The sequence below is a fragment of the Manis pentadactyla genome, chromosome 13 (assembly GCF_030020395.1).
Source record: "Manis pentadactyla isolate mManPen7 chromosome 13, mManPen7.hap1, whole genome shotgun sequence".
In the NCBI taxonomy this organism is placed as follows: domain Eukaryota; kingdom Metazoa; phylum Chordata; class Mammalia; order Pholidota; family Manidae; genus Manis; species Manis pentadactyla.
Genome location: NC_080031.1, coordinates 2195498 through 2206738, shown reverse-complemented (window position 1 = coordinate 2206738; position 11241 = coordinate 2195498). Strand labels below are relative to the sequence as shown.

At 46.6% G+C, this 11241-nt stretch overlaps 1 protein-coding gene across 2 annotated transcripts; it reads right to left on the bottom strand.

Annotated features, from left to right (window-relative positions):
• Positions 1 to 532: 532 nt before the first annotated feature.
• REXO2 (RNA exonuclease 2) lies at positions 533 to 10147 on the bottom strand. Of its 2 annotated transcripts, XM_036919806.2 has the most exons (7): positions 9956 to 10147; positions 9172 to 9255; positions 6311 to 6388; positions 5543 to 5654; positions 4156 to 4264; positions 2786 to 2839; positions 533 to 987 (listed from the first exon to the last, which is right to left on the bottom strand). In XM_036919806.2, exons 1-7 carry the CDS (start codon positions 10100 to 10102, stop codon positions 858 to 860), a joined length of 714 nt encoding a protein of 237 aa, XP_036775701.1. In that variant the 5' UTR covers positions 10103 to 10147; the 3' UTR covers positions 533 to 857. The 2 variants fall into 2 exon arrangements, with proteins under 2 accessions (XP_036775701.1, XP_036775702.1); XM_036919807.2 differs by lacking the exon at positions 4156 to 4264.
• Between the last annotated feature and the right edge of the window lie 1094 nt (positions 10148 to 11241).

Here is an 11241-nt window from a genome sequence, read left to right as displayed (position 1 = left end):
TGTATTCTACAGATGATCTGAATGCACCCTCTGGCTGAGGACTCACGATAATGCTATGCCCTAAAGTACATACACTCAGGAGTGAAGATATGCCAACTGAAATCCCTTCTCAAACACTTACTGGCCACTGAGCCTGGGGCAGCCAGCTATTCACTTCTGCGTAGACGTAGCGCAGTGACTGCCCTGCACAGAGCATATGGTCAATAAACCACACTCACTACTTCAGAATCCCTGTCTGATGTCTTACTTGAATTTCCTGAATGTAGGGGAAAGTAGCTATGCTAGACCTGTGAGTTCCGTAACTACAGCAATGAGCCCACATGTGCTTCTCTGAATCGACCTCTAGTTTTCTTTTCTTGACTTGTCAAGCAAAACCAGCTCCCTTCCTGTTTAACAGAGACCCAATCCATTCCTAATGGCATTATGAAAATTTAAACCATACCACTCAGAAAATTTAGCCATACCACTCAGAAAAGAAAAAGCCATCACTTTCCAATGATTAAACTACTAAAGAATAGATGGTACAGAGAGGTTTGCATTTCAGTAGGACTAGCTTTATTTTATTACTATTTTCTTAAACAAAAGATATGATCTAGAAGCAAATGCAGGTATGTACCCAGGGGTGGACATGACCTGGTACTTTCAAAGGGGCTGCTGTGTCATAAAAGAAAACAGAATATTAGGAGAAAATAATATTTCAGGTGCTGTCTGCTTGAATAATCTGGAGATGCAAGGTAACTGAAGAACGTGCTCTGCCAAGCAATCAGCATGAACCAATAAAAAGAAAAAGGGGGAAAACAAAAAACCACCAGAAGTTGCTTCCTGAGAACCATGTGGTGGCAGCATGAGAGCCGGCATCAACTCACAGTCTTCTCGTTTTCCCCATTTTCTATAATTTTCCTCTTCTTTTCATCTGTTTTCCTCTTGAAGATGTTATTCCGGTAAAACTGAAGCTCTCTGATGCTTTCGCTAATGTCGTCAAGTGCCCTACGAGCAAACACATGGCATGGAGTGAGGCGCCCGGGAACGGAGCGGGACGGCTCACAGAGAGAGCCCCTCAGCAGCAGCCAAGAACAGCAGGAGCCACCGTAAATGCCACCAGCTGGCGTCGCCGGGCAAGCGTTTCAGGGAGGCAAAGGGAAGCACTTTGTTTTCAAAATAAATTCAGTAACACAAGTTTTTTCTAAAATATAGCAGGTTAATGTTTCCCAAACTGTTCCATAAGATGGTGAGGTGGTCCACGGAAAAAAGAATTCCACGGTCAAGTAAGTTTAGGACAAACTAAACATTTCTTTTCTGAAGTTCTTTGCAAAGCATTTGTAAGGCACTAACGTGCACCGGGAATCCCACAAGAAGAGGTTATGCTGTTTTCCCACATACACGGTATTTCTAAAACTTAACCGACCACATTTGTGGAATACTTACTACCAACTCATGGAACAGAGTTTGGGAAACATTGTGCAATACTTAATCATGCCCACAAAATATAATGACATACTCAAACTTAACTCAGACTCGGTCCCCGCAGTAACCACGACGACCAGGCAGCACCTACCCCGAGAAGAGGACCGACCTTCCCTCCCTGGTGGTCTGTGCTAGATCGGCGGCAGCCGGCCTCCATCTGCAGCCTTCCCCCCTCACCCCCCCAGCATGCTGCTGCTCTTCCGCTGCAGTCTGAGCAATCAGGGACCAAGGTCATTAGCACAGCGTGCAGACAAACGCACAGGCTCCGAATGATGAGCCTTGCACAAGAATAACCTGCCCAGACTTTAGTGCAAGGGCTTTACGAGTTACTGCTGTGGCTAAGGGAACAATGGTGTTCTCAGCCCGAAGGACTTCCGTCACCTGTGGCCGCCTGCCAACCGTGATGGGAGGCTACTTATAGTCCCGAGTGATGCCATCTGTGGAGAATATCCCTGTTTCACTGAAGAGCTATCCATGTGTGTGATCACGGGGTGGCTGCTCAGACCTTGTTGGGGTGCCGCATAATGGTAAACAGTACAGGGACAGTACCACGCTTCTACAAACCTGAAAAACGCTAAAGTCCAAAACATCAACTCCCAGCCGTTTCAGATAAGCAACTCTAGCCCTGTCCCCTTGTGCTACCTAGGCTGGGTACACGTCCCCCCAAGACAACATTAGAATGCCAGGCTCTGCAGAACAGGGACTTGCTTTTTGTTTGCCTATAACTGTGCACAGCACGTGGCAGGGGCCCAGTAAGTGGGCAAGTCCTCAGTGGTCAGCTGCCCAGCTGCCCCCAAGCTTTATGTTTCTTCCTCCTGAAAAACTACAAAATCAAAAAGAAAGTTAAAGAGCCAGTAAAGGCCACTAGATAAACAAGCCCTTCCAACTCCTCGCGCGCTTGTGCCTGAGTCTGTAGACGTGACAGAAGGAATCCACAAAACTTAAAAGTGTCAAAGGGAAGCAAACTGTATTACACGGCTATACACAAAGTGTTCTCACTGTAAATGCCTCCAAGTCTGTATCCTTGCTGGGAAGAAAATTATTACGGTTCACTCCTAGAAAGATTACAGACTACTTCACCACACCTACAAACTAAGTCATCTAAAAGTTTTAAAACTGCAGTGAAGACCTAAGATGCTACATATCTCAGAATGGGGTACTTGACTCCTGACAATCTTAGCAAAAAAAGGCATCCTTATGCTGGTTGACCTTGACGTTTCCCCCAAGGAAAGAGAGTGGAGAAGAGACATCACTTCAGCTGCCAGGAACGGGGGTCACGTACGGGTCGGACCGCCACGCACTAGGAAGGCCCCACACTCACCTGTGCGAAGCAGCCTTCTTTGGGACGAATTCATACTCTTCTGGATACCAGCGTCTATACACAGCAAAAATGGAACTCTCAAAGGAGACGGTCTCAAACACACTGAATTATCTCCTTCAAGTAATTGATTAACACTGAAAAAAACACTTGGGTCGCGACAGTCCTCACCTGGGACTCCGACTTCCACCCTCTCCTCCCTCCACTGCATGCACGCTCTTCAGGCGAGCCCACCAGTGTGTAAGACCCCTAAGCCTGTGCACTGCACCCCAGCCTTCCCCGAGTTTCGTCGGTAATGGACAGCAAACTGCCAGCCGGACTTCTCCACCCATAAATCCATCAGACATTTCTAATTCTACATACATAAAACTATACATTCCATTCTCAACACCACCCTGCCCCCATCCACCAAATCGCCTCTTCCTCTTACGTCCCCCTTTGCGCTGAACAGTCCCATCACCCACCTAACTGCCCAAGAATCGAGAACTTCTCACTCCCCCAATTCAAGCACTGAATACTGTGCCGACTTTCTCAAATATTCTGTCTCCATACCCTTCTTCACCAGCCAGCTGCTGTCCCCCCAAGCTCACTCTTCTCACCCCAAGAAGGTGGAAACTGCCTCTTCCCTTACAAGCTTCTGATCAGGATAATCTAATCCCAGCACTCACTCCTCACTCCTCTGCTGGGAACTTCTTTAAAGGACCCCCCCCCCTTACAAGATAAACTCAGCACAGCATACAAGCCCTTCATAATTTGGCCTCACCTCCAACCTTGTCCACTCCAGCATTAATGAACTATTTGCAATTCCTTAACTCCTTTGCCCTTACCTTCCTCCTCCCCTGTATCTTCATATCTCCGCCAACTGTCTGGAATGCTTTTCCCTGACAAATGCCAGGAAAACTTCCACTCTTCTTTAAATCTCAAAAGATGTTTCCTTTATAAAGCTTTCACTCCAACACAGGGGCTCCTTCCCTGTGCCTTCCTTATTCTATACGCACATTTCCATCACAGACGTCCGCATACTGTGTACTTTCAGGGTCTTTTTACGAATCTGTCAGCTCACGAGATTCTAAGTTATTTAACAACTTTTCATCTCTATGTTCCCAGCACCTAGGCTAATGCGTGGCACAGAACAGGTGATCAATAAATTTTTCTGGATTAATAAAATGTATACAGAAGATTTTTGACATTAGCTCCCCCAATTCCCATTATCTGGAATGGATTAAGGTCCTGCCCAGGCAAGAATGGGAAGAGGAGTTTATCCACCCACTTGATACACTCAGTTCTACAGCTTTATTCAATTGTTTTCCACAAATTTTCAATTGAAAAATGCTAAATGAGACAATTTAATGGATCCTACATATAGCCCTTACCTGCACAGTTCTTTTACAGTGCTCACATCAATTATTCTATAATGAAGATGTTTCATGAACTGGGGCATGTATTTGTCAAGAAACTTCTTATCTGCATGAACTGAATTTCCTAGAAAGACACGAAGCACACTGCGTCTGTGTATTTCTAGTAGTATACAAGAGGACATAAAAATTCACACACTGCTTTTGAAATGGAGGTGATATTTTTAATTCAAACAACCCCTAAAGCATCTCAAAATTTCTAAATTAGGTTTGAGTGCATCTGATTACGAGTGGAAATTTTGGAGTATTTAATCAGTCTAGCTCATAATATATTTATAAATGGCCTCTCTACATAGACAAAAGGATGAATCTGTCATTCCACATAGAGTAACACACAAATCTACTTGTTACTTAGACCATACAGATGTGCAGATTTTCCCCCAGTGTCACCAAACCCACACTACTAACACTAAAAATTTAACTGAAACAGGTAAGTAAACCTTTATTCACATTCCAATGTTAACAAATCATATCCATATTCATATTTCCATGTAGTAACATACATTAAAAACACTAAATTTTAAATGAGTTTTTAAAAATAGACACCACCCACATCAGCTAGAGGGAAAATTTATATGTACATGCTCTGTACTCTGTGCCGAATTTAAGGAAGTGTTAGCAACCACATCAATTTACATATACAAATGCACACACACCTCCACAGAACATTAACTTCTCTCTGACAGCGGCAGACTTTTCAAAATCCTGGTAGAACTGTCCAGGTCTCTTTAAAAAGTCAATGCCACGAGGGAAAAAAAAAAATAGGTGGACATTTTAGATTAAGACATTAAATGGATTTAATAACCAAGTAATAAGATATATGAGTCGAGTGAATCCTAGTTCAAAAACAGTCATTTCAGATGTGGACTAGATATTGAATGATGTTACTGAATTTTTTAAATTATCTTAAATGTGATAATATGTTTACATAAGAAAATGTCCTTATTCTTGAGAAATGTCTGATGAAGTGTTTAGGAATGAAGTGTCAGGACGCCTGGACGATACTTTCAAATGCCCAGCAGAAACCACACAGGTAAATCAAACATGGCACGAGGTTAATTACTGAAGCCACCCTCTCTGTACATCTGAAATTTCTCCGTAACAAAATCTGGGGAGAAATTTTATTGAGTGAGTCTGTATATTCCAGACTTCATGGCAGATTTCAGGGTATTTTCCCAATATTCATGTTATGAATTATAAAAGGGAACTTGAACACAAAAATGTATAATCCAAATCAGGGTTAAGTCCAGGCCACAGCGACCTCAGCTGATCCTTCTCGAACTGCAGTCTCTTGAACCAGTACCACGGCAGACTAGCCACAAGCACACACAGGGTGGGGGTTTACCTGCAAGCGGACAGAGCCCCGGGGGAGTCTGCTGTCGCACAAAGGAGAGAAACTCATACTCTGCCTGCTGCAATGTCATTGTGCTCTCCTTCACCGCTTTGGTCAGACCAGACTGTAAGAGAGAATCCCCAGCCCCCACCAGAAACATATGAGGTCAGCTTTCAAAGGCACCCGGAAATGAGACTTCACATCTAAAATGGGCAAATATAAGCACAGATGGACATGCTCTGTACTCTGTGCCAAATTTAAGGAAGTGTTAGTGACCACATCATTTACAGAGCTCAAGTTCAAACTGAAACTGCCATCTTTGCACTGATTTTTTTCTTATAAGGAATTCAAGTCAATTACGCTGTTCCTGATTGTTAATAGCATTTCCACTTAGTCAAAAAAGATGGTGCTCAATGCTCAATGTCCAGGGACATAAGCTTTGGGAAGAAACAACTGTAAACAGGAAAGCAGCATTCCCCCCACCTATGAAAGTTGATGTCTAACCTTATCCAAAACACTGACTTGAGCAATACTCGACAATCCACAATGCGTTCGCGACAGACTTGAAATGCAGGAGAGGAACAAAGCGGACATTCGGGAGAGGATGGCAACGAGAGCTCCCAAAGATGACAGAAAAACAGAGCAGTTCCCCAGCCTTGCCAAGCAATCTTCCTCTAACCCTTCTTTAATCCCATCAACAATGCGACAGAATCCGGGCGTGGGAGCAACAGGCGTGTCCCTGACCCCCGACGCAGCAGCCCTGTCACTCGGTACCGTTACCTTGCCATGGTGCTCCTTACACCAGTCTGACATGCTGTCCAGCAACTCGTCTGGCTGCTTTATGATCAGGTTAGGGCCCTATGGATGGGAAAAGCCATTAGTCACCCATCATCAACAGGGACAACCTCAGTGTCTGAGGTGAAGTTTAAGCTGCTTTGAGGATGAAATACGTATACCAGAGACAGTAAGTAACGAGGGCACTCTGCTAACTCTGAAACTGGGCCCCATGAGTGCCAGCACTGTTTATGTCAAAAACAAAGAATGAACACACAGACACACACACAAGTGAACACTTCAGTGCCTTTTGATAGAGGACAGATATCTATCAAGGGTCAGCAAACTACAGCCCCAGACAATGGCTTTTGTTTTTTTTTTTTTCAAATTGCCAGCAAGCGAGGAATGATCTTTACATATGTAGGGCTGTTAGACAAACGTGACAGGCATGCAGCACCCTTAAGCCTGAAATATTTAATATCTGGTCTTTAGGAAAAACTTGGCAACCCCTGTTACGAGTTCATCTTGGAAAGTGTCTGTACTGCCAAGTGAAAAAAACAAATTGCAGAACAGCATGTATGTGCATATGACTTCATTTACACTTGTTTAAGCACGCGCGCACACACACACACACACACACACACACACACACACACACACACACACTTATATATGCATACAAAATACCAAGAAAATACAGAAACTTCGGGGAGGATGAGGCAGGATGAGAACAGGGTGAAAAACTAACAGCTTACTATACATATATTTTGGATAAAGTTATACCGCTTAATTTTAACAGTATTTTTATATTAAAAAATTAAAAAGGTAATGATGTCTCAAAAAAATAGTGGCCCTCAAATTCTCAGCTCCACAGTTTAACAAAACATTCAACTGTGAGTGTCTCACTCGCTCGTGTACATTCCCAGCAGGAACGGAAGCCCAATTCCTGGCATTAATGCAAGTCACCTTGGGCTGACCTCCTGTATGATAGCAGTAATAAACTGCTCCCCTTCCCTCACAGGGGTTCACAGGAATAAAAGAAATCACAGATATGAAAGTTCTTTAACTCTCTGGAAGAGCACTCTATAAATTCAAGGTATTATAACTGTGAAGGTGTTTACAGTGTGCAGTCACTGAGAGAAATGGGTGGAATGTGACTAAAATATGCCTGACACCCTACAGCTAACAAGAACTTTCAGCCAAACAAGAAAACTGGTTATGGCAATCTCCACAAAGCAAAAAATCTGCTATGATAACATGTTTTTTTAAAAGCCAAAAACCTCATATTGTAAAAAATGATTTTACCATGATGGAAAACACAGAAACCATAATTCTAAGACTACGTAACTGACTTAGATCCCAGGTCAGTGCACTAAGCCACCAATAGGAAAACTTCCAGAGTAGGATGTTTGCTCTCCCACCAGCATAAGACGCGTTCTTCAGACTCATGTACAAGAATAAAACATTTTCCGCAGACTGACACTTAAGCGCCAACAGGGCCTAACATCTTTTTTTTTAACATCCTTCTCCTCATCTGAGTCTATTTACCAGTGCCACACTCATGAGCAGCGGTGGGAATACAGACCCAAATTCCCCCCAGGGCGCATATTAAGTAATGGTCCATCAAACTGACAGTGTATCAACAACCCAACGGAAAAACTCTTCCTTGGCCAAGGGTAAGCAGGGCTGACGAAATAAAAACACTTCTCTTCACTGTTCATCTCCAGTAAGTTCCAAGTGACAAGAAAAAACAAAACCTAAAACTCAGGGCTTCATTTACATAAAGTTAAAAAAAAAAAAAGACCTAGCTGTTACAATGAAAAATACAGTCCCATGGTTCTCCTCCAGCTGACACCCACCCTCCACCCACCCTCCCACCCTGAGGTACTCCAAAACTTAGAGGCCTGGTTCTCTACAAAAATAGCAATTCATCTGTAAATGCTGCCTTGGCCCTTCCTACACCTGCCCAGGAATTAAGTGGAAGTCTTTAACTGTGGAATCATGAAATTTACCATGTAACCAGAAACACATCAATCCTACCTTCTGGAAACTATTAACAAGACATCTACTGTGTTCCCATTTCACAGTTTCTCCCTACCTCTGACTCCTGCTGACAATATGAAATCGTCATTCAAGGCCGGGGATATCACTCTGGCCGTCAGATGCTGCCACACACTTTCTAAATGCTTCCTGCCTGGCCCAAAGGCGACAGATGTGTTTTGTTTTGCTTAATATTTCAGTTAAAAACAACATGTTGAAGCCTTCATCATGCCCCATGTCAATCAGAGAACATTTTATGCTCCTACATTAACATAAATTCTAAAATCTTTTAACACAGACCTAGAAGAATCACACATCCTTATTGAGAAGGCAGAGCCTAGAAATGCTGCGTATAAAGTCAAGTTAAGATTATGACAAAAGATTCAGGCTGCGGCCTCAATCACTGATCCTGATGGGATAACAACGGGTTGTCTTACCAGACTGCCTGCCTTCAACTCTTGGCTCCCCCGGGGGGCCAGCCAGGTGGCCTTGGGCAAAGTAGCCAACAGCTATGCCACAATGTCCTCTATAAACCAGTACAGCAGACCTGTCTTGGAGCTGTTGCGAGGACTAGGCTGTATGCATGTCAATCACTTAGAACTGTGCCTGGTACACAGTAAGTGTTGGTAAATGACAGCATTTATGTTTCTGTCATTTGGAGCACGGCCTATTGAAAAACACGAGGCTGTGAGGTGGACTGCTTTGGTTCTAGACCCAACTCTACTACGACAGAGCGATGACTTGAAACCTTAATATGTATATGGACCTCAGGACCCAGGGTTACAATACACTCAACAGCAAGATTGTAATACATGGTTATCACCTACTTCCGCCAAAATGTTGAGATCAGAGTCAGTTATCAGGCAGGCCATCTCAATAATCTGGTCCTTCTCGATGTCTAATCCTGTCATCTGCAATAAAAAGTATAGAACATACACAAAACCATTTTTCTGGCTTATTTTCCCCAAGTTCATTTAACAGCAATTCCCTTAAGCATACTCAGTTTATATCCCACAGCTAGGATAAAGGATCCTTGGGCGAGTCCTCAAGGCACTAAATGTGAGTCATTTTTTTCAATAAACATTTACCAAGGGCTGCTGTACGGGAGTCCGGCTCAACTCTAGACAGACGCAGAGCAAGCAAAACTGAGCGCTGACGGCATTCAAGCTTGGAAGAGTTCGGTCACTAACATCACTGCTGCTCGGCAGAGTTTACAAAGTTTTCGTATTAACTACGCCACTTGATCTTCATCCCAATCTAACGTAGGCGGTACTGTTCCTACCCCCATTTCACACAGGAGAAAATAGGCTCCTGGGCGTGTGTGTTGGGCGGCCGAGGACGGAGGGGGGCTTCGCGTGGGCACGAAACGGGGACATCAGGACCGGGCTCCAGTCCCCGCGCGGACCCCGCCGAGCCGGCCCCTGAACGCGCGGACCCCCCAGGGCCCGTCTCCCCGCCGACGCAAGGGGGGCGCGGCTGGGTTATCTCGGAGCCCCGCGGGGCGCCGCCCACCGGGGGTCCCGAAGGCTGCACGTGGAGCCCGGAGTCCGACAGCGCCTCGGCCCCCCACCCGCCGCCGCCGACCGGTCCCACGCGCGGGTCCCCACTCACCTCCAGGTCCACCCAGACCATCCGCTGGGTCATGCTCTCCGCGGCCGCCATGGCTGCGCCGCCCGCGCGGACGCCCCGCGCCCCGAGCCCCGCGCGCCCGCCGCCCACGCCACGCAGCAGCCTGGCGCCCAGGCAGCCGCCGCGCATCTCGCACGGGCCGCCGCGGCCCAGCCCGCCCGCGGCGCAGGCGCAGGCGTGGCGGCCGCCAAACGTCACGGAGCCGTGGGCGGTGCGGGGGCCGGAACTACAGGCCCAGCATGCAGAGCGCAGGGCCTCCCCGGGCAACACCGCCCGGCCACCGAGGGGGCCGCTGGGACTTGGAGTCCGGCTGCGGCACCGCCCCGCCCCGCCTGCCACGCGGCTGCGGAGACACGGGCGCGCATGTCTGTCGGAGCCGAGGCGCTACGACTCCCGGCGCAGTTTCCCGAATGTGGGCGATTGCACGCCGCCTGGCTGGGAAAGAACTCTCCTACTTGGATCCAACAGGGCCCGGCTCTCTGTCTGTCATGTTCTTCGAATCCACCCTCCCTGCTCGCTTCCCTCCGCACCGCGGCCCGCTCCTCCACCCCGCGCGCCCGGTGCTTGTCTCCTGTGCGTGAGCCTGCGGGGCGAAAGACTGTCGCGGGGCCCTGCGGACGCACCAGGCCTGTTTTGGGCCGCCTGTTGGGTGTCAGTGATAATGACGACCTCCCACTCCACCCTTTCAAGTTCTCAAAGCTCAAGTCTTGTCCTTGCATGACGAATCTCTGCAGGAAGTTAACTTAAAATTAACTTAAAACAGCTCTGCCGCTCTGGAATCTGCTTTGATTTTGGTCTAACTACCTGAACACACCAGCAAGAACAGCTACATTTACCACCGTTCCCACCAGGGGAGACGACCACCCACAGGACCTTCCGAGCCTGGAATGTCAGACTGCACGAGTCTCTTAAATCTTGGCTTTTTAGTAGCAAATCTGTGCGCGGAGTGCGACTTAGTCACAAACACTGGTCTCAGCCTAGAATTATGTATCTGTATATTTTTCTGAAAGCCATATTGCCACTAATTACAGAGCTTGTGGTCCATTCGTACCTGTTGAGCCGGTTTTGTGAGCAAGGCACTTGGTCTGCTCAGAGCTGCAAGGACAGGGTACGGGACTGGACTCCCGTCCGGCTCCTTTGGTATATCCAACCCACCCCCTGCCGGGCACATAGAAACTCTTTCCAAGGCCATCCAATCGCGTGCACAGATTACATACATACACGGACTTCCGCTGTGCACAGGGTGCACACATTGTAACCGCACTGCT

Coding starts and splice junctions, on each gene's coding strand:
- REXO2 (XM_036919806.2), bottom strand. CDS start 10,102: ATGCGCGGCGGCTGCCTGGGCGCCAGGCTGCTGCGTGGCGTGGGCGGC. Junction 2,840..4,155: donor ACTGTAAAAGAACTGTGCAG/GTAAGGGCTATA, acceptor TGCTGTGTATAG/ACGCTGGTATCCAGAAGAGT. Junction 988..2,785: donor AAGAAGGCTGCTTCGCACAG/GTGAGTGTGGGG, acceptor GTTTGCTCGTAG/GGCACTTGACGACATTAGCG.